Raw genomic sequence first — 24,958 nt, 5'->3', positions numbered from 1 at the left:
ACACGTGGAGGTAAGCAGATCATGCGCGATTGGCAAGCCATCTTCAAGCTGCTGCTACTGGTCCATGATGCATGATCGCCGGGTCCCGACTAGGTTCAACTGTCAAGCGACAGTGAGCTCCATTGGCAATGACAAGCACGATCATGGCAGAGCACCATACCTACGAACAAGCGTCTACCAGCACGGACTCAGCTGTGCCGCATAATGCCATAAGTAACTAGTGGGGTCCATCCATTCTCATCAGCGAAGCCCTCTCTATCTGCGCTCCAATGGAAACCCGGGAAGACCTGCCAGAAGCAAGCACGGCTCACCCACACCTTATCGCAATTGGTCCCCGAAAGCCTAGAGGCCGTGTTCCGGATGGTAAATGGGTGTTGATAGGCCAGTCGTTGCTAAAATTTGCTAGCTCCAATAGTACTGAGTGAGTGACTCGGTGTCCGGCCTCAGGAACTGAGCATAGGGTGCATATCATGCAAGCACGCGGCCAGATGTTGTCGTGATCGACCACCGTCGACGCTTACCTCAACTGAGTAGTAGCCGCACTGGCACAAACGTTGGTGTAGATCTAGCCCGTCCTCGACGCCACTCTTCGCACGAGGACCATCCAAGCAATACCAACACCGACTCGGAGTTGGACGTGCCTCCGCTATGTGGTAGGTAGTAGTCTGGGATTAGTCGTCATGATCACTCCTGGAACGTACGCACGCGCCTTTTTTCATCCTTGATAGCACGTCAACGTTCAAACGTTCAAAAGTTCAACGTAACAGCGCGCCTTTGTCGCCGTAAGGGCCGCACCGACGGAACCGCCCGCCGGAAGCCCCGGGATCTAACTTACCGTCATCGGTGCTACAATTTCTGTTGAGGTCACGATGACACTCACGAGGCGCCGACTCGAAGTGAGGACTTCAAATTCAAAACGTTAAAGTTTGAAGCTTGGCCTTGAGGCCTTTCGGAGGTCGCAGCGGGGCTTGGGGCTCTGAAGCGCGACACAATTTGCGATCCGCCGTCAGTAACCGAGGTACCGTTCGCATCGGACACGACGAGGGGTCACCGCGGAAGGACGATAACGCGGTGATACGTACGAAAGGAACCGGCTGGCGTGGGGCTGAAGGACGACGATGACAATTTTTACAATATTGCCGGTGCTATAGGGAGCGCACTGTCCGGAAGCATAAGCTCCGCATCGATTATACAGACGACAAGCGCACTTACCTGGGCCTCGCTGCTCAAGCCTCCGAAGATCGCGAGCCTCGGCGCTCATTCACTCGTGTACGCGGCCGTTCCGGCGTGGTCGAGCGACTGCCATAGCAAATGATCGTGATGCAAGGCAGAGTGACATCTGGGGCATATCGTGCAGAAGGTCATGAAAGAGAGACAGAGACGCGGGAGCCGGCTGCGATGGACTGTGCCGCCGCGACGGGGATGGGGAAGAGAAGGGGAGGGGACGAACCACGCTCTGTCACGGTCACGTGTGCATGACTGGAGCGGAGCTACTAGGTATGTTCAAAATTGCTGGGGCTCTGGAGCTCGAGTTGCAGCCCGTCCTCCTGGAGGTCGCGGCAATTCCTGTGTATCGCGCGTCCTGCGCGCAAATGACATGACTCGGACAACCGTCACGCATTCGAGCACGACCTCCCTTCGCCCTGTCCTGCGCACCAGCGGCCGTCCCCCGAGGCTTCCCGCACGTACACGCTTCTCTGTTTGCTCCCGTCGCTGCGCTGTGTCTTCCGTATGAGGCTTGTTGGCACAGCAGAGGTTCTGGCGCAGAGCTGAGATGACGGCCGGACGCAGAATGTCGGGAGCAATGCCGAGAGTTTTTGCAGATGTCGCGCCTAACTGGAGAGGTGATTGTTGATACCGGGAGCAGTGGGGGACGTGACTCCCGGGCGCGTGAGTGAGGAGTCAGGATCGTGAGGCTCCCAGCGTCCTATTCATCTGTATGTATATGTATGTATCTGCGTATTTTGGGATCAGTTGCGTTCATCGTCATGGAGAGCAATTGACTGAAGTCGCGCAACTCACTCGATACTAGTCAAACCAGTTGAGCGGTTCAAACCAGACTCTGCGCCGAAGGAAGTAGCGCGTTGAAAGAAAGGATTGCAGCGGATGGCCAGGAGGTACCTGAGCTTACATTGATGACGCGTTCTGGCCAGTTTGATTCATCGCCAAATGCAGATCCAGCTGCATGTTCCGCTCTGGGCTACGATTGCTAACGATATACAAGATACAAACACATGGAATAGAGTCACAACAACATCGTCCAAGGGAATGAGATATAGTATGTGATCCCCGATAAACCATGCCTTCCCAGTTCACCGAGACTATTAGTCATCCAGAGAGCTGTCGATTAGAATGGGGATTATCAGAGCTACGAACAGGTCCCAAGTTAGTACCATCCATGTCCAATCAGTCTTTCGTTCAACGAAAGACTAAGCCAGCGACAGTGAGACTCGACGTACCGTGCCTCTCCGGGGCAACCTTCTGGAATTCGCCAGCGAGGTAGCCGAAACAACGAGCGCTGTCTAGCGAGCGCGACGCACACCACAGTCAGCGTCACGAAGGATGTTGTGGCATACTGTACTCACATTCCTCCTCAGCGCGCAATATATCGATCTGCCACTCAGCCTCTACCCGCCCAGCTCTAAGACTCTGCCACTGAAAAATTGAATGGGGACGCACCGATCAACCGCATGGTCAGCGTTCGACCGTCTCTCCTGCGCTGCGCTCCCTCCTCCTCGAGATCTCTGATGACGGCCTCACGCGCTGCCAGAATATCGTTGATCTTCTTGTTCTCGATCTCCGATTCCGCGAGTTTCAGTCGGAGGTTCTCAAACTCGGGGTAGGCGTATGAACGAACGGAAGTCAGAGCCTGAGAGGTAGCAGTCGCCGAGGACACAGAACCAGAGACAGCATGATAAGTTCCCAAGGAAGCGAGACGTTGATTCCCGGCAGAGTAAGATTGCGTTTCCTTCTCGGCTGCGTTGGGCGAAGCAAGAAGTTGATGTTCGACAGGATGACGCAGCTGAGCATTCTGGTTGAGCTGGAGTCGGCCGGGAGTATCACCAGTCATAGCCTGAGGACCAAGATCATCACGGATCGTCGCATCAAGCCCGAGCACAGGGGAGGAGCCGCTCTCAGAGTCTGGGTAGAAAAGCGGCATGTTCGGCGAGTTGACTAGATTAATGGGTGTATCTTCGGCTGCTGCAAATTCTTCGTCATCATCGAGGGTAATGGTCAATGCGCGTTGCGGCCGCGACCGACCGTCAATCATGGGTGAGTCGAGTTGCTGAGAGGATAGAGCATCCACTTCCCGCACGAGTCCAAGTTCCGGTGACACGCTGCACGGCCATGAGCATGACGCGGGGCCAGAGGAGTTTGCGAGGGACTTACGATGGGATTTCTGTGACGGACACCACAACTGTGCGTCTGGGCGTCGTTATGTCAGTCGTTACGTGAGGTAGACGGTAGTTTCTGCATGAGGATACGTACATATCGTGCGTTTCGTAGAGCTTCCAGCTTCCGTTGGCTGTGAACCTGGTCCACGCAGCCTTCGCGTCCTGATTCGACTCCATTGAGCAGACGTATTAGCCTCGAAGTGCACCGGACCTACCTGCTCATTCTGTGACTTCCCGTCCCACACACAGGCCACCTCCGTTACTTCTGGATTGGTGTAGTGGACGTCCACGGTATTTGGCTTTGGTATGCCTTGAGCGGTGAGTAAATCACGAGTATCCTGCTCGTAAACGCGATCTGCTTCGGGGGTGGCAGATATGGGATTGTAAAAGAATGTGACAACTATCCTAAGATGTGGCAGAGGGTGTAATGACGGAAAAGTAGAAGGCATGGCGATGTCGCAGAGGAACGGCGTACCAGGACGCAGTGGTGGTTCGAAGTCAAGAACATCGTATCGAAAGAGCCACCCCGCCGCCATGAGTCACCTGACTACGTGCGTGTACGATCGCTGGATGACGTAGCCAGCCGCGCTGCTACGCTGACAAGTACTGAAACGGGAAACCAACGCAAGCATTGACATACGTTCGTACATATGGTTCAGTGCCACGCATCCCTGCATCGCTGCTGGAATCTAGGTCTACGCGTCACTGGGGACAATTGACGGCGAGCTACGCGCATGTGAGGCGGTGCGAGACGCATACAAAGCAACCGCGTATTGCCCAACATCTACTTAACGATGACCCTAGTATATAGACGAAGCGATACATTATGCTAGTCGCAGATCCAGCTGCACCATTTCTAATACCCGTTTACATACATGACGCCAGACGTATCGTCCGAAAAATGACAGAATAAATAGTATGTGTTGATTGTCCTACGACATGACGCCACGACTTACAAAGGCGTCCTGGCTAGTTCGCATGCGAACGAACTAGATCAAAGGGATTCGAGTCAGCATCGCACTCGCTCGCCGACCGATGAAGCAACATCATGATGATAGTACTGACTCTGGGACAACTCCAAGAATTCGTCATCAAGTACATGGCCGCGGCGCATATACACTTGGTCCAACGCACACACGAGTCAGCCCTCTGCATAGCGACAAACACGATGAGGTGAGATAGTACTCACATTTCTCGTTAGCGCGAAGCGATTGAAGCAGCCTCGCTTGTTCTGTCCAACGTTGACGGGAGTTAGAGCCAACCGCTCGAGGAAGGTTGCGCAGACTTACTGAAGGCCCGCATGTTCTGCTTCACGTCGGCTACCTCCTGCCTCCTGCGTGCCTCGTCCATACGGTGCATTGCAGCAGCAGCTTCCGCGAGCTCGGTTTGGTGCGTGGAGATCACTAGCGCGCGTGCCTTCTCGCAGCAGCCGGTATGTTCAGTGCCCCGTCCAGATCCGAGTAGCCCATTGGTGCTTCCGGGTTGTCCGGCCGTGTGGGAGGGACCAACATCCGTTGCACCAGACATCACAGAGCTAGAGACCACAGTACGATTCGGAGCTTCGAGGTCGCCTAGAGCAGTCGACGTGGTCCCAGCGACAGACGGGTCCGGACCTGAAGCTGAAAGAAGCCGGGCTGGTGTCGCAGTGGCTAGCGCAGACCCACCAGCGTTGTCAGCTAGAGCGGCCATAGGATAGCAGGAGACAGGGGGCGCAGGTTGCAGAGTGTTGGCACAGACACCAGCATTGACGAGCGGCAGCCTTGTGACGTTGAAGCCATGGGATGCATGAGGTTTGTAGGCACCGGCCTGGTTCTCCTTCTGCTTGCGCTGGGTTGTGGCTCGCCGGGAGGATTCCGTACTGAAATCTACGTATCTGGTTTCTTCTCTTGGGCGTATCGTAGCATCATCGTTGGACGTAGTCTGAGAACGAGTACTCAAGTCGGAGGCGTCAGGATCAGGCATAGGTGACGAGCCAAAGAGGTGCTTTGCGTCTTCGTCGAGAGGGGCATCCGCACTTGCATCCGCAGAGAAAGACGCACGAGAGTCTTGACCAGTGTAAGCGGTTTGCATCCCGTTAACTGCAGGCTCCTTCTGCCGCTTGGCCGAATGAATACGAGGGCGCTTCGGCTCGATGTGCTCTTGGGGCATTGGCGAAGGCGGCCGCTTGAGGGACAATGCCTCTACCTCCCGCGCAGCTTCCGCCAGCGGCAAAGAAGGAACGCTGTAAGGACGACCATGAACACAAACGCATATGCATTACGAGTGAGGAATCGGAATGACACTTACGACACCGGAAGGAATTGCATAGGCTCGAAACAAATAGAGGTTCTGAATCGCGCTTCAGTCAAGGAATCCCTCATAAAATGCGTGCATAGCACGTACACAGCAAACGATTTCCGGATGTCTGATGACCATACGGAGGACTCAAACTTGTCTGCACATGCTTGCAGTGCCTTTCCCGTCGCATCATGAGCCTTCAATACCGCATTACTAAATGCCACTTTGCTCACCTGTGCGTGACTCATCGGCCCTTTCCACTGAACGAAAAGCCTGGCTGCAGTGCGGTTAAGAGTCTTGAGCGTTATCTTCTGGGGATTGGCCATCCTGGACGCCGTGAGAAAGGTCCTCGTATAGCCCTTCCATATCGTTTGCACAGAGCGCGACATCCTGTTATAATTGGGAGATTTATAATAGTATGACTCAAAAAGCACCGTGCAGGCCAGCCTGTACTCCGTTGCGGTCAAGGTCTCCGAGTCGGATTGCGGTTGAAGGCCCGGAATATCAGCCATGATAGGAGGAAGGTTGTGCGCAGGAGAGCGTGGTATGCGAGGGTAGTGATGCAGAGGTTGAGGACAAGGCGACGGATGCGGCAGCGTACCTGTACGCGGTGCGATAGTCGTGGTTCAGATTGGGTCGCGCATCGACGCGGCGGACGAACAGCCTGCTCACGGGGTCACCTGATCATGACGCCGTCACATGCGCATCGCTGTTCGCGCGACGGCGGCGACACGCGTACGACGGTCCAGGGACCTCACGATGTTTTATTCCTTGATGCCCAACTTGACCCCAACGTCTTCTGCTTGAAATGCGAAAATAACAGTGATATGCACTGCAGCAAGGTCAGATGAGACCTTCAATGCGTTTTTGAGGATGCGCTGCATTGTGCGCATCCTAGATGGTGGTACCGAGTGTGTCCATATGTCTAAGCTGCATTCTAGAGTTACCCTTCAATGCGACGCGACGCGATGCAATTGCGACCAGTCCCAGCTTGTCGTTAGGCAGATCGATGCGCAACAGACTTTGACTTGGTGGGAGCTCTCTAGGAAACTCCCAAGGTTGATATTGCCTCCTCGTTTCGACAGAGCTCTCTGCAGTTGCATACCCAGTACAACAAAGGATACTGGTTCAAACCGTCAAAAACTAAACCCTGCCGGGATCCGCTCGAGAGTACTCGGGGCGCCGTTCGCCTGGTTGCCGACCAAGCATAGAGAATAAACGGTGCGAAAGGAAGTGGTCAAAGGAGCTACACTACTAAAGTTCTCGGTGCTACCCGATCCGGCGATCGGACACTGTGTGTGAACAGAGAACAAGAACGTGCCCCAAGTTATTCAAGCTAGCCTCGCACCAGCCACATCCCAGCCATTCTTGCTTTGCACGGGTCCCGCGTGGTGTCACGTGCTCCTAGCCCGCCGTGCCCAACGGTGGCGCGACGCGCGTAGACTCAGAGTCTAGTGCGACGAACAGCCACCTAAGGGTGCGCAGTGGATCGTACGGACTCTGCTGGGGGCGCGGGCGGAAGGTTGGTAAAGATGTGATCTCGATGTGATGTGATGTGATTAGGAGACTCCGCGATATCTCGGCTATCACTCATCTCGAGATCGAGCTGGAGTACGATTTGTCTCCGCGCATTTGTCATTGACCAACAGCCAATTTTACTTCCGAAGGAGTCGCGCTCCGTCGTTGTTGAACACGCCCCTGTCGTGGTTCAGCCATGCCATGTGTAGGCCCATTCATACACATCCCAAGCTTCCCGCTCCCCAGGACTTTCCCCCGCGACATCGGCACCGCCGGCCGGGGCACCTTGATCTACGTTGCGCTCTCGATGTTCGCCTCGTCAGCGGATTGTGCTCACGCACGATGGATAGAGACGCAACTCCGTATGCCATTTACGTGCAATCATGCATGCGGCCTTAAGTTGTCGGTATTTCTGGCTTGGTGGGCTCATGGCTAAATCATATCCTACGGAACGCGGTACGCACAACCTGCTGTTCCTTGGCCTGCATTGATCTCTTGCATAGAAGGTAGACGTTTTTCGTCAAACAGTGAGTCTCGCTGAAGCTGAAGTTTGTGGCGCTGTTCCCCTTCCAATATTTCCAGATGTGGTGACACGCGCTGACACGCGTCGACCGGTCACGTCAGGTGACGCGGCGACGAGGTCGTTCAACTACCGTCCGCCGCCAGCCGCCGCCCCCTTTCTTCATTCCAAACTTCGCCCGTCTACCGCATCATGCCCCTTTGAACTGCTTCATACTAGCACGCAGCCGTCCCCAACATCCACTCATTCCACACATTACTAGATCACTTCACTCGCAAGACATGCCTCCATCTGCAACACGACCATCCGACCCGCCGAAGTACAAGCTGAAAGGCACCGTCTGCTTCGATACCTCCCACATTCATAAGGCCATTTATCTTGGATTGAGTGACACCGCAAAGGCGTTCTACAAGAACCTGGCATGCACATACCTCAGCACATACGGCTTCGCACCACCCGGCCGCATGACGCTCAAGACACCGGACTCGGAACCAGACAAGATGGTTCTTCATTGTGTATGGAAGTTTAAACGGGAAAAGGAAGCAAAGGTAGGTGCATTGATGTACGACTGGAGGTATGCACTCATACTCGGAGATGACAGGCGTTGCAAGCGGCCGTGAACGACATCAGGTTGGCTCCCCCAGATCCCAAGTTCCGTAAGGAAAATCACATGTATGTACTGGAGCATAATACATGAGGGCATTCTTCTCTAACACGCTCATAGACATTCCGTTGATCTCGTCTCAGGGCCGCTCGCACTGTGAGTGTCTCGGCTTACTTCTCCTTGAACTAAATGTATCGTACCCATGGTTCCCAAGTGCTTTACAACAGCGTAAGACGCAAGACGCTCTAGATACAGTGGCGGTAGCTGGCAAGCGGAAGCGTTCGCCTACGCCCGGCGACGAGCAATCGAAACGCCGTCGAACCAGTGTCCACGCCGAACGGCGGGTATATGGAGCTCGCGGGAAACAGCCGGCTTCCAAGAATCAGATCGCTCGAGACAACTCCAAGCCGTCGCAAGAACTTCTGTCTCGAAGGCTGCAACGACGCGTTTCTTTGGCTCGCCACTCGTTCTCTCTGACTCGAATCTTGTCTCCAAGACTCTTAACGGTGCTCCGACGCGGACTAAAGAACAGGACGACCTCCGTGTAGAAGACACATCGAGTGCCGCTCAGGGGAAGGTGAACCAGCCCACCGCCAGGACCTCGAGCTCAAGTCCTGGTAGCAGCACTCCAGTCGATTGCGACGAACGCGGCGTTCTAGCAGCGCACAGCCCCAACGTTGCCGGAACAGAACATCCAGTCAACGCCCCAGTGACCATCTTTTCTGACGATTCCACGACCGGCAAGTTCGCATCGCCAGAGCCCGAAGTATGGGGCCTACCAACGCTGCTCCCAGCTCCAGGGCCGCCTGCCGTAGCCACCCAGCTTCCAGCCCATCCTATGGCAGGCCCGAGTCCCGCACTATCCCAGTCTGGCAGCGTTTTTGCTGGTCTGTCTGAGCTCGATGTCGACGCTATGTTCTCTGGTCCTATGGTTCCTTCGGCGACGGCTGCTGCTTCTCCTCTGCGCACGATCCTTGGCGAACAGGCCGACCAGAGGGATCAAGCCCTGTCCCGCCCACTTGCACCCGAAGCGGAAGGCGCCAGCGACACCGAGAAGACATGCGCGCTCTGTATCGAGACGGAAACTAGGAAGATTCAGAGCGACCTTGCGGACATGCGGCGTTTGGAGCTGGCGCGCGAAGAGGCGGAGAGGGCCCATGTCGCACGGCGCGGGCAGCCCCCTGGTGTGTTGTGCGCCTCACTTGCCTGCCGGCGTAGGATCTCACTGCTCCGGCAGATCATGACACGCAGGTTGCACAACTTTGCGATCGGATGAGAGGTGAGTCTTCTGCTGCCGGGCCGACGGTCCTCGTCATCATACTGACTGCGCCGTGTGTCGTGGAAAGACCTAAGGCAGCGCGACGAACTGCAAATGGAGGAGCTGAAAAGCTTGCTTCCAATTGGCTATGGTGAGTTCAACGCCGCCGCAGCTTGGTACGTGCTGACCAGTGAGATAATGAATCGTTGTCAGATCTCAACCGTCTTGATTTTCACGCAAAGTCGGCTGCGAGCCAAGTCGGCCGGTTTTGTTCAGTCGTCAACTTGAATGTAGCATGACATCGTTGCGGAGGCCCAATGTCGTGTGTTTGAGGGACGGTCAGGAAACACGTACTATCTCTTCCTTCATGTATGGGACGATGGTTCCGTAGATTTGTATAATCTTCACACGTATTTAGGCGTTGGATAGGGCGCACTGGCAGCTGGCTCTGTGTGATCCAACCATTGTTTCATGAAAGCTACGCGCGCGTGTGGCTTCTCGGACACCGAGACGTCGCTGTGCCTCGCTGGCGCGGGGACGTTTAAGCCCGAGAGCCTGGAAATACCGTCTGTCGCTCAACTGCCCACGGGTTTCAGGGTACCGGTCAGCGCAGTGACAATGATCGCCAGCCCTGCGCACCTCACCCAGTCCCGCTCTGAGCCAGATCGCTCGTCCAGCCCGATAGCCATATCGAACGCGCGTCGTCTCCCGGGCGGGAGTCCATTTCCCTCACATGTAGAACTATTCCTGACCTCACTGAACTCGCCTGCTACTGTACATACTCGCTACTACTGCTACTGACGCCTCGACACCAGGCTATCTCCCCTTCACTCTCCTACTATACTCACTCAAGCTCTCGCTCTGGCGAAGAGCTCATGCTCAGACTGAACCCGAACGAACATTTCCGTACTTACTCGTAGAGCTAGAGATCTGTCTACATAGGGCCCGGCCCTCGCGTACAATAAAGGGAATCAAAAAAAAAAAGACAATGATCGCACGCACCGTATGGTCTCTATCCGATGAGCACAGCTTGGACGAGGCGCTGGGCGTGCCCTATGTCGCGACGCGGAAAGGGTATGACATGACCGCTTCGTGATGTAAGACAGGGGGGATTTCCTGGGTCTCTGGCATTCGATATTCTGAGTTCTTTTCGGAGAAGATCCAGGCAGACGAACTTGGGTGCGGGAGCCCTAGAGCCTATCGACGTCGTTCGAGTCTGCACTGTTTGAGATAACAGGTCGGTCTGGAGATCATCCCTTTCCGCATGCAGTTTTGATGCAACGGGCTAAAGTCAGCACGCTTTAGTCACATATCGTGTTACTCACGTCCTCCGTGCATCACTCGCGTCGAAATCAACACGCCCCGGGCCTTACGTCGTCTTCCAGTGGAGCCCAACTCCAGCCACCTGCTGTGTCGCTTGTTTACTTGTAACAGGAGTAAGGAGGCGGCATCTTAACGAGGACTCGCCACGCACCTTCCACGATCCATGCCTCTTGTCGGTGTCTCCATATCCAGTGTGGTCCCATACGAGACGCGCGAACTCACGCTCGATCGTGGCGAGTACGCCCAGAAACACGGCAGGATGTGGTGTCTAGGAACACTTGAGTCGAAGCGATGGACTTCGGCGAATACCTTCATACTACAATTCGGGGAGTAGTTCCCTCTCCGAACCAGGTTCTTATGCTACGGGACAACGCGAAACACTTACTACTGCAGTCCGCGATGCGCTCTACTGTTTCGCGGTTCTGAACGTCGGGTCCTACGGGAGGCAAGGACTTATACCGGCCCATGAGTTAAATGTTAGGGCGTGTGGTCGATACAGGATCAATTATCCTTGAATTCGCCCGTGACCAGGAGTGACTGCTCTATCAGATACACGGTGAAACGTTATCGTCTGTGATCTGAGCAGCAGCGGTGGAAGTTTGCAAGACATACCTCCAATTGACCGACGAGGCTTTGCCTCGACCAATGGAACACGGCTGTCCTATTATCAATGTCAGTTCGTGATATATGTAAGTTCATAAAGATCAGCAAAAACTTGGACCCGACGCCGGAAGTCCGATCAACTGGGAGCGCCCGCTCACCCAATGACCCGGTCACAGTGGATCATCGAGCAGAGAAGAAAGGGTGCGAGGAAGTGATCAAAGAGGCTACACTACTAAAGTTCTATATGTTTCCCCGGCCTCGGCTGCCGCATATGAACGAGAACAAGAACGATAGCCCCAAGTTACAAGATACCGGCCGGTGCGGGGGTCGTCCCAGCGGGTCTTGCGCCTAGTGCGATCCGCAGATTGTCACGTGAGCTACCCTCGCCGTCAGTGCCATCTCGAGGGCAAAGTCGTGGACAGCGAGTCGAGGAGTTGGCAAGCGTTCGTACTCGGAACGAGCTGATGCTAGATCATAATCCTCGCTGGCGACGCGAGTTGGTGAAGGGATGTGATGTGTGTGAGTTGAAGTTCCGTAGTTCAATAACTCGGCAATCACCAAATCTCGATTCTCGATGCCGCCGAGAGCGGCGAGCGCTCATTCTAATTGCCTCCGACTGTTGGTCGACGCGGTCCAGTTTGTTTGTTTCCACCCACACTGGGGTCGTGGCTTGCTGTCGATACGCACTCTTCGCGACGTCTGCGGTGAGCCTCCCGCCCGCGCGCATACGCTTCTTCTCGCAGGGCCGAAGAGTCGCGTCTCATTGGCTGCCTGCCTTGGGGCTGCCAGTGACTCGCCTCGGCCCTTCTGGTGCGGTACAACAACAACGACGCTCACTGAGCTATCTGGCTTGGAGGTGCGTACATACTCCGACCCTCGAGTTCCTCCTAAACGCGATGCGTTCCGCGATGGACAAACACGCAGACGCCACCCACGTGCGTCACTAGCAGGCGGACGATGCCGCGCGTGGTGGCTGCCAGCCACGGCTTTCCCCCTGGCTGCACACGCCCGTCCCTCAACCTGAACCACCACCATCGCGCCGCCGCACGGTCACTAGGCCCCCGCCTCGCGTCCCATACATTACTATCAAGATTCACACGCTCGTTAACACGTCTTCAACATGTCTTCTAATGATTCTGCACACCCAAGGCTCTCAGGCTACGCGCTTTTAGCCTCCGTCCATTTCAAGGTTTCCGGTATGAACTTCCCATACTGGCAGCGCCGCAAAGTCGACAAATGCGCAGATTCGTTCTACACGGAAAAGGCAAAGAAGTTCTTCAAGGCGTACGGCATCAAATTGAACAAAGCGACGGTCAATTCTGAACTTTCACTCTGTACCCCGCGGGCGGCAGTGCTGCTTTGTGAGTGGGCCGTCAGCGAGGCTGAAGGACAGGTAAGCGATGTCGATCTCATATTGTTTGTAGCGTCAGTTCATGTGCAATACGTAAGGTGCTCGCGGCGGCCGTGGACAAGTATCAGTCGCTACCTTGGGACGAAGAATATCACAGAGCGAACCACGTGTACGTTGTTCTACTGCAGATCTCAAGCTCCCGGCTCACTGATAATGCACTCCAGAGATTCCGTCATGTTCTCAAACCTGGTTCCAATACTGTGAGTAATTCTCGGCTGCCTAGACCTCGCATGACGTGAGCTACGCTGACGACCGACTAGACTGCCGCTCAAGGCCCCTGTACCTGAGGAGGACTCAGGAATACAATTACCCAAGCGGCCAGCCTCGCCTACCCTCGACGAACCTTCAGGGCCGAAACGGCGGCGGACGGATCCCGCCACGCATAATCCAGAGCCCAAAGCCCCGGAAGATACGCACGCTCGTGTTCAACTGGCTACCCAAGGTGGACGCCCCTCATTGAAATCAACGCCTCTGTTCTACCCCTCCGACACCGAGAGCATCTTTGGTTCCTCCCCTGTGCTTGGTCTCAAGAGTTCAGCTTGGGATCTCGGCTATCTGGCTACGCCCACAGGTGTCTCGGCGCAGACTCAACAAGGCGAACAAGGTGGCCTCGCGGAGAAGGAGAACAAGCCCGTCGCCGGAAGTTCTAGAAGCGGCAGCTATTCGACTAACGGCCGCGGTCGCGGTGCAGCCCGTGGTCTCAAAATACTGGGAATGTTGCACACAGAACGCCTTTTCGACGTGCCGCAGATGACCGCCACGACTGGCGACTCAAAGGGGGGACCTGCGCCGTCCGGATCGTCGACCGTCTTCGGCACGCCCAAAGGTCTTATGGCATCTTCGTCGCTGCGTCTGAATTCTACGTCGAGCACTCTGGCTGGTACCGACGCTGTGGCTCTGACTGGAGAAGGGAACGCCGTCTTGGGTGCTGCTATCTCTGGCTCTGTGTCTTCCTCGATGGATACCACCGCTCGGAGCTCTGTCCCTTCTCACGCCCTGTCCGAGACCAAGACACTGCAAGGCCGGCTCGCTGCACGGGGAAACGACGTCAATGATGCTTCGAGCGCTCCGAAATCTAATGAGCCCATGAGCAATAGCGTGAAGCAGGGGGGAGAGGAGGGAGAGAGGTCGGAGTGGGCGATCCGTATGCAGCGCCTGGGTACGTCTGCGTTTGCTTCGCCGGGTCTTCACAGCGGGGGGCTATCGCAGTTACTTACCAGACGTATCGGCCAGAATGTGATGAGGAGATAGCTGAGCTGCGCGCTCTCCTGAGATGTGAGTGTCACCCTGTCCGCCGCGGTGTCAATTAAAAAGGACTTACCGTCCGGTGTCTCGTGTACAGACCATACGCGGCGCGCGGAACTGATTGAGGAAAGGCTAACGAGGCTGGCTCATGAACGACACGGTGAGCGGATCGTTGACGAGGATTCCTGTCGAGGAGTGCTGATTTGCGCGCAGATGCGAGGCATCTTATTCGCATTCGGTCCTGAGTCTCTCCTGGGGCTGTCTGGCCCGTTGGATATCCCGGTTCCAGATCCGAATCGATGCGGCGCGGCTTGAGGATGGTCCGGATCAATGGACGCTGTGGTGAGATTGGTACATACTATAATTCATATCTCGAATGTCTATCAAGGACCCTGCATGGAAGCACCTTTGGCGATTCTACTTGAGAGTCAAGGCGGCGACTCGTGCACGTGACCGTGCCATGGCATAACATCGGACACTCACCTCCTGTGGCCTCGATTTGCACGTTTCACCCCATCGTTCGTTACCAGAGTGATGCCAACACTATCGACATCGTTGTGAGTGCTGTGATGCCCTTCCGTCAGTACCCGAGTGACTGCGCTAGTTCAACGCGAGTGTCACATTCACGTGGTTACAATGCGTGGAGATGGAACGGTCACGATCGTCGATACGCGTTGTGCCCACGTTGCGTGGCCACGAACTTGTGTGGGGAGTGAGCGTTCTCACTGCTCTCACGATTCTTCATCTCATTCTTCCGTTCAGCGAAGCAGATCCAGACCCCTAGGCAACGGGCCGTAGATCGACATATATCGCCTGGTCTCTACTAGTACCTTCGGTCGCAATTACCTGCACAAGCTCCTGTGCAATCCTCTCCGACGACTAAGGCGCTATATCCATAAGGTCAGAATCAGTCTTGGTCATATGTCGACATTACGCCCCATCTGACAGCGCCCTGTTGCTAGCAAACTCACATCACCATGCTGATCACCGTATTCCTGCATTACAAAGGAGAGAAGACGCAGCGAATAAAGGAATACCGGGATGATACAACCCTGAATCTGGACGAATTCGTGAACGGTGACCTCACGTTTCTCGGGCTACCTCTGCCTCAGGATTCTGCGTGCGCCTGGCAATCAGGCATAATCAAGTGCATCTGGCCACTCGATGACGGCAGCGTGCGTCCTATCATGATTATCAGTCGCTGGGCAAGTGTGGTAATCATGTATTCCGTGTTATGTGCTTCAGTACCTGCGGAAGTATATCTCCGCTGCCTTTGAGGCGATTGACAGACAAAGCTTACTCACCCGCTCCATGTAAGTGGACTCAGCGGCTCTTGTGAAAAGAATCGGATGGTAATCCCTTCGGCAGATCTATGGTAGGGCTGTCGATGGAGTGAGTTCAATGACATTTCACTGCGTTGTACCGGACCTCATCGACATTGCGTTATAGTGGTACCTTCAGTAAAGCTTCATACATAACCGCACCAGGCGTGAGGCACCCTACGGGGTACACTCCTCGCGCAGGGCCGTCATATAGTTATTCCACGCGTTCGTATGCCGATGGAAAGGTACCAAGCGCCCCGAAGTCAACGACTCTAGCGAGACTAGCCGCTTCACCGATGGCGCGTCCTTCCGGCGTGGTCTCTTCACGGTCGGGTGAGTGGCTCGCCACGCTGGGCGTCGCAGGGAAACAGAAGTTATTGACATCGTGATACGCGCTTTTCAGAGCACCCAAAAGTCGACGGGCAACTATCGAGTAAGCCAAGTGACCCTGAGACGAGCTTCAAAACGGGCTTCGGTTTGCAAAGCACAACCTCTGACTCGATCAAGACGGAAGGCAGGCAACCCGTCAACATCCCAGACACCCCGAAGGCTTCTGCAGCACGACCGCCCTTGCAGCACACGCCCCTGCGCAATGCCGAACCCCCGCAATCTCATTCAGGGAGCGATGCAGCAGCCGACATCAGTGTCAAAGTCGAGGAGACGACCGTCACTGTCGGCCAACAGCCCCACGCGCTCCTCTCCAGGCATGTCGCTCATGGACCGCTTCAACACCTTTCCTTTCCCGACGCGTCCTCATCTCAGGCTGTTCCGGCCATCCCCTCAGCGCTGAGCCTTGCGACGAGTGCAACACCCGTCACATCTAACGGCAACGTGAGCAGCCTAACACGCGAGATGTGGGACGTCAGGCGGGAGATCGCCGCCCTATCCGCACGGGAGATCGCTCTACAGACGCAGCTCAAGCGACTAGGAGCGCGTCCCGCGCCCGAGCCACCTGTAGGTCCAGTTGTGGAAGACGATTTTACCAGTGAGCGGGTTTCTCCGTACCGGTGTAAACATGACATTTGTGCTCACCTGCGCTTCACAGAGCTTCGCGCACAGCTAAGGGCAGAGTACGAGGCCCGAAAAGCGGCAGAGCGTGCGCTCCGGGACGAGCGGCGGCGGCGCGAACTTGCGGAGGCGGACGTGGCCGACGTGGGCCGGGAATGCAAAGCGCCGTTCGTTGTACCCGCGCTCGTGGACGCGTTTTTGCAGATGTCGCGCCTGACCGGAGAGGTGATTGTTGGTACCGGGAGCAGTGGGGGACATGACTCCCGGGCGCGTGAGTAAGGAGTCAAAATCGTGAGGCTCCCAGCGTCCTGTTTATCTGTAAGTATGTACCTGTGCGTATCTGCGTGTTTCGAAATCATTTGCGTTCGCCGTCATGAAAGTATTGACTGAAGTCGGGCAGCTTACACAATACAAGTCAATCCGGTTGAGCGGTTCAGACTTGATTCTGCACTGAAGGGAGTAGCGCGATGATACAGAGATTGCAGCGTCCCCATTATCGCGAGGTACTTGCAAGCCCTGAGCTAACATCGGCGACACGTTCTGACCAGTCCGATCGCCAAATGCAGATCCAGCTGCATGATCCGCTCTGGGCTACGATCGCTAATGATATACAAGATACAAACACATGGAATAGAGACACAACAATATCGTCCAAGGGAATGAGATATAGTATGTGAATTCCGATGAACCATGCCTTCCCCGTTCACTGAGACTTAGTCGTCCAGAGAGCTGTCGATAAGAATGGGGATTATCAGAGCTACAGACAAGTCCGAGTTAGTACCATCTATGTCCACTTAGTCTTTCGTTCAACGAAAGACTAAGCCAGCGACAGTGAGACTCGACGTACCGTGCCTCTCCGGGGCAACCTTCTGGAATTCGCCAGCGAGGTAGCCGAAGCAACGCGCGCTGTCTAGCGACCGCGACGCACACCAGAGTCAGCGTCACGACGGATGTTGTGGCATACTGTACTCACATTCCTCCTCAGCGCGCAATATATCGATCTGCCACTCAGCCTCTACCCGCCCAGCTCTAAGACTCTGCCACTGAAAAATTGATCGGGGACGCACCGATCAACCGCATAGTCAGCGTTCGACCGTCTCTCCTGCGCTGCGCTCCCTCCTCCTCGAGATCTCTGATGACGGCCTCACGCGCTGCCAGAACATCGTTGATCTTCTTGTTCTCGATCTCCGATTCCGCGAGTTTCAGTCGGAGGTTCTCAAACTCGGGGTAGGCGTATGAACGAACGGAGGCCAGAGCCTGAGAGGTAGCAGTCGCCGAGATCACAGAACCAGAGATAGCATCATAAGTTCCCGTCGCAGACTGTCCTAGCCTAGCCAGCGTTGCATCGTCGCTCTGAGTTCGAGCCGGAGATACTGTACTGTCCAAGGAGTTCCCGGCAGAGTAAGATTGAGTTCCCTCGGCTGCGCTGTGCGAGGTGAGTTGATGTTCGACAGGACGACGCAGCTGAGCATTCCGATTGAGTTGGATTCGGCTGAGAGCATCATCGGTCAAAGCCTGAGGACCAAGATCATCACAGGTCGAAGCTTCAGGCCCGAGCACAGGAGAGGACCCAAAGATGCTGCTTTCGGAGTCTGGATAAAACAGCGGCACCCTGGGCGGGGCTCCAAGTACCTCTTGAACACCTAGATCGTTGGGTGCTGCTTCTTCAACGGATTCGGTTTCTTCCTCCCAGTTGCGGGCATTGCTCCGGGTAGGCTTTAACAGAGTACGTCCATGGGCTTGAGGTGAGTCGGCCCCTTTGAGAGGCGAGCATCTACTTGCATAGGTCCCATCCCCGAAGCCCGCCTAAACGGACATGAGCCTATCGCAGCATCGGAAGACGTTGGATATTGCTTACGGTAATCTGCTGCCAGAGGTGACAACAGATGGCGGCGCGGAGAGGGCCACGGAGCCTACTAGAGAATGAGGATCAGCGTCACCAGTAGATGCTTGAGGCTTACCTGCGCTCGGGCGGTCAGTAGTCGATTCAGATGCAGGCGCCTTCATGTTGACGCGATCGTGCAGTAGAGTAGAGTCGAATTGTTCGCCATCATCATAACGGTCGTTCCGAGGGCGCGTCGCCCGGATTCCGTCGTCACTATCCGTGGAACGCGACCGCGACCGATTGGAGGATCCTACTTCGTTCACAGGTTGCATGATTTCAGGATCTTGATTCAGTCCGCCGACGTCCTCCGTCTCAGTCCTGATGTACAGTGGCCGTCAAGTCAAGCTATTATATGATACCTAGAATGACTTACCAAGTCAGCAATTTCATCTCTTTGCTACAAAAAAGGAAACATATAAAGTCAGTTTGTGCAACGGGCCGTTCAAGATCATAGTGCTTACATGCTGAACTCTGACAGACGCCCCAAGTGCACAGCGGAGTCCAGGGTATCCACGACCTTCGGCTGCGGATCGAGTGAGTGAGATGTGATTCAACACTCCATACCTGCAAGTCTACATGGAAGGGATACTAACGCCGTGTCTCAAAGCCGCTTCTCTGTCCCAATAGCACAGAACTGTTCCGTGCGACCAATTGGCCAAGCTTGACAGAGTCGGAAGAGGAATGCCCATCTTCTGAAGGTCATCAATGAGAAATGGTAAAATCAATTGCAGTGCGTTTGATTTCTCTGATGAGAAACAGTAAGCCTTGGCGTTGCAAGCACCGACGTCGTATTGAACGAGAACAGTGAATGGGGTATCAGGACCGCATGACGTAGGTGAAGTCATGGCGCCGACTGTATGGGGGAATCGGCACGGTGTAGAGTCAAATGTAGGGTAGTGCGCCGAAGCCGTGCAGCGTGCACAGTAGAAGAGGTTCAATGGCTCTGAGGAAAGAGGATGAGGTACAAGTTGAACCAGAGTTGAACGACGCCGACGCCCAACCACGTTATGTCACAGACATTGATGTGACTGTCACATTATGCCGTCCAGACGCACGAGAACGGCGGAGCCTGCTGGGGAGGAGTGCTGACAATCCGCTCACACATATGGACATCACGATGATCATACACAATCACCATAGTCACTACTAGCAGCTAGACGGACTTGCAGTATGCAAGACGGAAATATTGTTCTGACTACTATCCGCCAAGTAGTACATGGTAGCAAGTCTGGACTCGGAACTCCGCACTCGGAGGCCTGTTGCTGAGTACCAATGCATTGTACGCTAAGCCAAGCGCTACTTTCTAAAAGTGAGGGGGCAGCCGCAATCAATATTCATTATGGGGTAAGATGTACGATAGTGGAAGTATATCAGTTGCCCTTGACAGGATCCAATTACGACACGACATTACAAAAAGGGTGGCAACATACCCCGCAAGGCTCTGTCAGATCACGTAGTTTGGGGCAGCAACGACGTTACTCTTTACGTCGGCTATTCGATATTATTAGCTGGTCGTGAGTGTCCCGCTTCATGCTTTTGCATTGTGTGTATCCAGCGCTACATCACGTGCCTGCCCCGCAAATGGTTCCGCCTGAATACTGGGCCTGAGGATTAGGCCGCGTGTTACTTGATACGGATTTGTTTGTTAGAAGGTCAATTCTGGTATACTCAGTACTGTCAGTGCGGGGAAAGGTCAATTGATACCAAGAGGAATGCCCATCTTCTGAAGGTCGTCCATGATGAGAAATGGAAGAATCAGTCCGAGTGGAGTGCGTTTGATTTGCCAGTGTTGGAAGACAGACAGTAGGCCTTGACGTTCAAGTTGCAAGCACCGATGTCATATTGAACATGACCGTGAACGGTGTATCAAGACCGCATGGCACGAGTGAAGTCATGGCATTGGCTGTATGAATGAAAAGTTGACACAGTGTTGCATAATGGTTCAAGTTCTGAGAATAGAGGTTGAAGTTGAACGTTGGACGCCCAATCACGTTATGTCACAGACATTGATGTGACAATCACATCATCCCATCCGGAGGCACGTCCGAGTCAGAGAGGAGGAGTAGGAGGAGGAGGAGGAGGGGATTCCATTTAGTCCTCGCGTTCGGAGAAGTGCCAAGGAATGCTGGAAATCCGCTCACAAGTACATACGGACATCATGATTATATCATACTCAGTCACCATGGTCCATGGCCACGGAATACCAGCGGCTAAACGGACTTGCAAGTAGTACAGTACTAGCAAGTCTGAAACTTGAGATTTGGAACTCAATATCACTCGATGCTTGTCGGCTTTTACGGTCTGCAACAGAGACTAATACGACTCGGAGGCCTATTACTACTGCCAGTGAGTACCAATGCATTGCACTCTAAGCCTAGCGCTATAGTCAAGACGGGGCGCTCGCAATTAATGACGCGGAGAGTGAGTTGCATTGGAAGCATCAGTTCACGTATTCTCAGGCTCGAAGTTGAACTGATTGCGAACTAACACGAGAGTGTAAAAAGGGCGGCAACATACCCCACGGAATGACTCGAGGTCACAACAGGGCACATCTGATCACGTATTTAGGGCAGCGACGACGCTTTCCAACGCATCGGCTATTCGGTATCAGTAGCTGGTTATGGGCGTCGTGCGTCGCGCTTTCGTGTTGTGTGCATTCAGCATCACATCACGTGTCTCCCTCAGCCCGATCGATTCCTCGCAATGTGTCTGACAGTGATAGTTCGCAGTAGGTTATGTCCTCTCTAACGCGCGGTTGGAAGCAGAAAAGCGCTGATGACCGCCTTCGAGGATGCGTAATTTTCGTAGTTGTCTTCATAAGTAGTATCTATCTTCATGATACAATTCGTCGGGTGCTAGTCCAACCGTGACTTGAATCTGTGTAAGGCGAGTTAGCAGTGAGCGCTAGTCACGTAGCTTAATGCGACAAAAGATTAGCACCTCACTAAGGGCTTATGATCCAAGGCTTGCCATCTTGACGTCGTCGGGGCGTGAGGCCGCTTGACAAACCCCTTCTACAACCACTGTCGATAACCAAAGCCCTGAACGAGGACCATCCGAGCCACTCTCGAATTTCCTGCATCCCCGACACGTCACGTGCTTCACAGGGTCAGCTCCTGAATGGGTCGGACGCACTCGCTGCATAGACAACGGGTGAGGCTTTCAGCAAGGCAGGTATATGGCCGCTGTCAAGAGCACACGCTGGTCCAGGTGTTCGGTATATCGCTGATCTCGATAGGAACTCCGCGGTGGGGGCTTGTGTCCTTATCGAGAATCCGAGACGTCGTCATCGATGTTACTGATCACACGATCAGCTACTAACAGCACCAGACAGACCGCGGCCAGTGCATTCTGTGCGAGAATCGCGAAACGTTGCAGTTACGGCTTCTGTTAGGCCCTGCGGATATGCATCTGCATTCTGTAAATATGCGCATACATGGCACGGAAAGGGCACTCACCGGACTCGGAACACGGAGCACTCCAGTTCGGCTTGACTTCTGTGAAGCTTCCAAGGTAGCGTTCATAGGTCCCTGTCAGTACATCTGATGCGAGAAGAGATAGTGACACGACGGAACTTCAGACAGTCGACGGTAATTAGTAATAACATAAGTGTGTCAACGGATTCACGACTACCTGAGGGACTCTCAACCGCCTATTCGTGAAATCGGCAAGCTCGACCGCGTGTCGAGCTCTAGATGCAGGAGGTGTCGTGCTCAAGAAACGACGCATCATTGTGAAATATACGATAGGCATCGCCGAGTGCGAGGTCTACTCGTACGAACCAAGCAAGGTCGAGTTCGACCCACCGACTATGACGACGATGACGACGTCGTCACTGTCGGCGAGGAGGACTCGGCATCCTCCTGGCGAGGGCTGCTCTTCGACGCCGACCCTTATGACGTCGATGAGGCTGGCGACCAACCCTCGCAGCGGATTCGTGCGGACGGGCGGCACATTAGTTCTATGCACCTGGACGGACGAACAACCTACCGTCGATGCGCATTTCAGTCAATCTCGGCGATGCACTGAGGATTCACGGCGCTGGCCGGATGAGCGGGACGACTTGGTCCGCCCTCATACGCGCACTGTCGGTATCTTTGAAAGTCTTGCTCATGGACTTGGGGTTTATTTGGGGTTGTAGGCGGAATCGGAGCTTTGAGCCGCAGAAGATAAGTCAGGGTCGACAGAAACAGTGATGAGTCAAACACGCGCCTCGTTGTTCTTGTTCTCGAAGACGCGTTCGAATTTAATAGAGGCTGGAACGGAGTCGTCTCGAGTGACTGAATGGATGCTGGCTATTTTCGGCGAGATGCAGACTTCCTCTGTAAAGCGTGAGTACCACTCTGACTGGCGAAGCCTTGGCTACGGGTACTCGGTGGATGACGGTGAAGGATGGGGGGCACATGCAAGAAGGTTGAGGAAGTGGATTAACACTTACCGCCAGCAATAACGCAGCGAACTCAGCAGTGAATCTGACATTAGCCGTGCGAGACGGAATGCTCCTGTTCACTGAACCCATGTGAGTACACGCGGAATGTCGGGTCCAGAGGAACCGACTCGTAGCCGTTCGCAGCTGCATGTAGCATCTCTAATCGTCATATATCAGTGCACATTCACGGGCATGCAGAACTAAACCTACCTTTTCCTCTCGAGCGTCTCATTGCTAAGGGAGCACCACTCGTTCTTAGGCTCAGAGACCTGAAGCGTCATGCGGTTAGGCGGTGGGAATCCGCATACACCGAGAAATATGCATACTTTTCCCTCAGTGAACTGCTCGTTCTTTGAAGCGTCGACTCGCAGTAGCTGGCGCCGAGAAAGCGTGTCTTGATTAGCGCCGCCCCGCCCCCTGGGAAATTGATCCCGCGATAGCGTCCACATCAAGATTGCATCTCTACCGAACTTCCTCCACATCGTCAAGACGCCGACGGCGCCTGTGGCTGTCGGTCGATGGCTAAACGGATCCCCCCTCCTCCTCTTCCTCCTCCACGCCCCTTAGCCGGTTTTCTACACTGTTGTTGCAATGGGCCCGTCATCATTTCCGAGTGAGTTCATGATTTGCTGATCCGCGTATACACCGCGTTGTAACTGCGTTGACATTTCTTGGGTAGACATTTTTACGGTGCCACTGTACACACTCCCGGGCTTCCGAACCGAACCGAAGTCCTTGGAACGCTCCGCCGCACAGGTTGCCTGAAGACGCCCCGCTATTGCTACGTTGTCCTCCTCTGGCGTGCCATCGACAGACTCTCTGCAGACTGACTTCTCTTGTGCTGCTCTGGCTACCTCACTCGGGGAATCTGTGTCTGGTGTCAGCGGCTCCAGTAACCTCCCTTGGCCCCGTGTCGTTCCCACTACAATGCAGCAGGGCTCTACCTCGGAGCTAACCCAGGAGGAGCGCACCTTACAACCTCATCCCGAACTGGTCTACCGCTGCGCCGATTTGTCTGCGCAGGTTCACTCGATGCTCGGAAGATTGGAAGCCAGCAACAGGTACTAAGCCCAGCTTGAGAGCAGGGTTAAAGGTGCGTCGGCATTGGCGGTGGTGCGCTTCGCACGGTCAGAGGGCTAAATTGATGATTGCGTGATGACAGAGTTGGCGGTGCGCCTAAGGCTCCATATGCAGCTGTGCGAAAGGCAGCAGCAGGGCATCAACTGTACGTCCTCTTCGCATCGTGTAATTGCTTAGGAAATCCTGACCGATGACAGGCGAAGTGCGCAATTAAGTCATCCGTCAATTCGCGCAGTCGCTGGCAGACGTGAGGGCTGCGCACGGAGTGGGTGTCGGCCTGCGCTCGGACTCGTTTTTTTTTTCGTACAGCTCTAGCTAATATCGTAAGTCTACTACATGTATTCCGTCAATCGTTTTGTACCATTATGTGTATCATCCCACGTGGATCTACCTTGGTATAGAATGCGATGGCTACTGCGAAAACGAACGACGATGCGCTGTCTATTTGAGCTCTGACGTCGGCCGTACTGTCTCCAAAACGTATACTCATTAAAATTCTTCCCTAGTATCGGGATTCAACGCGGTTTGATGTGGACACACGATAATAACAATTGTGGAGAACAAGTATTTACTATCACAGCACATCAAAAAGTTATACATCCCTGTAGGCAGTCACCGGCGCTTGTCTGCCCCCTCTCAATCGCGCGATTAAAAGGGCGCAACCAAGCTCGGGCCGGTTTCAGGGGCGGATCAGTGGGTATGCTCTAGACACTGTAACATGCAGCCACAGGTCGCTACCGCCTGCGTCCATGAGTTCTTTGCGGCTGACGGGCGATCACGTGCATTCAGTTACATGGCAACGTGCGAGGGTCGGTACTCACACTTTGGAAAGAGCTCAGGCTGGACACGCAGCACCGGCACTGGTGGGGAGGAGGATACGCCGCGGACTCGGAAGAGGCTGGATGAGTTGAGAGGATCGTTATCTGTGATTCTTGTCCTGATGGGCGGCCGGGTGTACGGATTAGGCCCTCACTGTCATCCGCGCTCTTAGTGTTTCGCCCACATGCACCCATTCATATGAGCTGCTGCCTACGGCACGCATTACGACGGTTCTTTCCTTCCATGAGACTGTCAGTCCGA

The 24,958-nt window shown here is 54.6% G+C and overlaps 7 protein-coding genes across 7 annotated transcripts; 4 read left to right on the top strand and 3 right to left on the bottom strand.

Moving 5' to 3' along the window:
- Positions 1 to 2,188: 2,188 nt before the first annotated feature.
- B0H18DRAFT_1031031 (uncharacterized protein) lies at positions 2,189 to 3,426 on the bottom strand. Its single transcript, XM_048030055.1, has 3 exons — positions 3,391 to 3,426; positions 2,586 to 3,338; positions 2,189 to 2,522 (listed from the first exon to the last, which is right to left on the bottom strand). Exon 2 carries the CDS (start codon positions 3,269 to 3,271, stop codon positions 2,642 to 2,644), a length of 630 nt encoding a protein of 209 aa, XP_047888983.1. The 5' UTR covers positions 3,272 to 3,338; positions 3,391 to 3,426; the 3' UTR covers positions 2,189 to 2,522; positions 2,586 to 2,641.
- An 812-nt stretch (positions 3,427 to 4,238) lies between these two features.
- On the bottom strand, positions 4,239 to 5,998 carry B0H18DRAFT_1214175 (uncharacterized protein; the record flags this gene model as incomplete). The annotated part of the gene is made up of 6 exons (XM_048036563.1): positions 4,239 to 4,514; positions 4,585 to 4,626; positions 4,685 to 5,616; positions 5,682 to 5,723; positions 5,778 to 5,848; positions 5,906 to 5,998. 6 exons carry the CDS (start codon positions 5,996 to 5,998, stop codon positions 4,405 to 4,407), a joined length of 1,290 nt encoding a protein of 429 aa, XP_047888982.1. The 3' UTR covers positions 4,239 to 4,404.
- Positions 5,999 to 7,889: 1,891 nt separating this feature from the next.
- On the top strand, positions 7,890 to 10,373 carry B0H18DRAFT_1106919 (uncharacterized protein; the record flags this gene model as incomplete). Its single annotated transcript, XM_048032699.1, has 8 exons — positions 7,890 to 8,258; positions 8,312 to 8,382; positions 8,435 to 8,470; positions 8,529 to 8,658; positions 8,811 to 9,498; positions 9,552 to 9,593; positions 9,661 to 9,723; positions 10,051 to 10,373. Exons 1-8 carry the CDS (start codon positions 7,992 to 7,994, stop codon positions 10,371 to 10,373), a joined length of 1,620 nt encoding a protein of 539 aa, XP_047888981.1. The 5' UTR covers positions 7,890 to 7,991.
- A 2,245-nt stretch (positions 10,374 to 12,618) lies between these two features.
- B0H18DRAFT_957897 (uncharacterized protein) lies at positions 12,619 to 14,149 on the top strand (the record flags this gene model as incomplete). The annotated part of the gene is given in 6 exon segments (XM_048042635.1): positions 12,619 to 12,810; positions 12,851 to 12,891; positions 12,923 to 13,018; positions 13,038 to 13,109; positions 13,170 to 14,068; positions 14,130 to 14,149. 6 exon segments carry the CDS (start codon positions 12,619 to 12,621, stop codon positions 14,147 to 14,149), a joined length of 1,320 nt encoding a protein of 439 aa, XP_047888980.1.
- A 982-nt stretch (positions 14,150 to 15,131) lies between these two features.
- On the top strand, positions 15,132 to 16,817 carry B0H18DRAFT_1198584 (uncharacterized protein; the record flags this gene model as incomplete). The annotated part of the gene is made up of 7 exons (XM_048036102.1): positions 15,132 to 15,329; positions 15,400 to 15,467; positions 15,523 to 15,546; positions 15,604 to 15,701; positions 15,722 to 15,809; positions 15,962 to 16,461; positions 16,522 to 16,817. 7 exons carry the CDS (start codon positions 15,132 to 15,134, stop codon positions 16,761 to 16,763), a joined length of 1,218 nt encoding a protein of 405 aa, XP_047888979.1. The 3' UTR covers positions 16,764 to 16,817.
- An 874-nt stretch (positions 16,818 to 17,691) lies between these two features.
- B0H18DRAFT_1031023 (uncharacterized protein) lies at positions 17,692 to 18,440 on the top strand. The gene is made up of 2 exons (XM_048030054.1): positions 17,692 to 18,290; positions 18,343 to 18,440. The coding sequence occupies exon 1, from the start codon at positions 17,928 to 17,930 to the stop codon at positions 18,129 to 18,131; it is 204 nt and encodes a 67-aa protein (XP_047888978.1). The 5' UTR covers positions 17,692 to 17,927; the 3' UTR covers positions 18,132 to 18,290; positions 18,343 to 18,440.
- On the bottom strand, positions 18,167 to 18,688 carry B0H18DRAFT_667056 (uncharacterized protein). The gene is made up of 3 exons (XM_048039046.1): positions 18,446 to 18,688; positions 18,343 to 18,397; positions 18,167 to 18,290 (listed from the first exon to the last, which is right to left on the bottom strand). Exons 1-3 carry the CDS (start codon positions 18,639 to 18,641, stop codon positions 18,203 to 18,205), a joined length of 339 nt encoding a protein of 112 aa, XP_047888977.1. The 5' UTR covers positions 18,642 to 18,688; the 3' UTR covers positions 18,167 to 18,202.
- Between the last annotated feature and the right edge of the window lie 6,270 nt (positions 18,689 to 24,958).

The sequence above is a fragment of the Fomitopsis serialis genome, assembly GCF_022376445.1.
Source record: "Fomitopsis serialis strain Sig1Antser10 chromosome Unknown B0H18scaffold_88, whole genome shotgun sequence".
Taxonomy (NCBI): domain Eukaryota; kingdom Fungi; phylum Basidiomycota; class Agaricomycetes; order Polyporales; family Fomitopsidaceae; genus Fomitopsis; species Fomitopsis serialis.
Note: the sequence above shows the minus strand (reverse complement) of the source record. Positions and strands in the feature narration are given on the sequence as shown.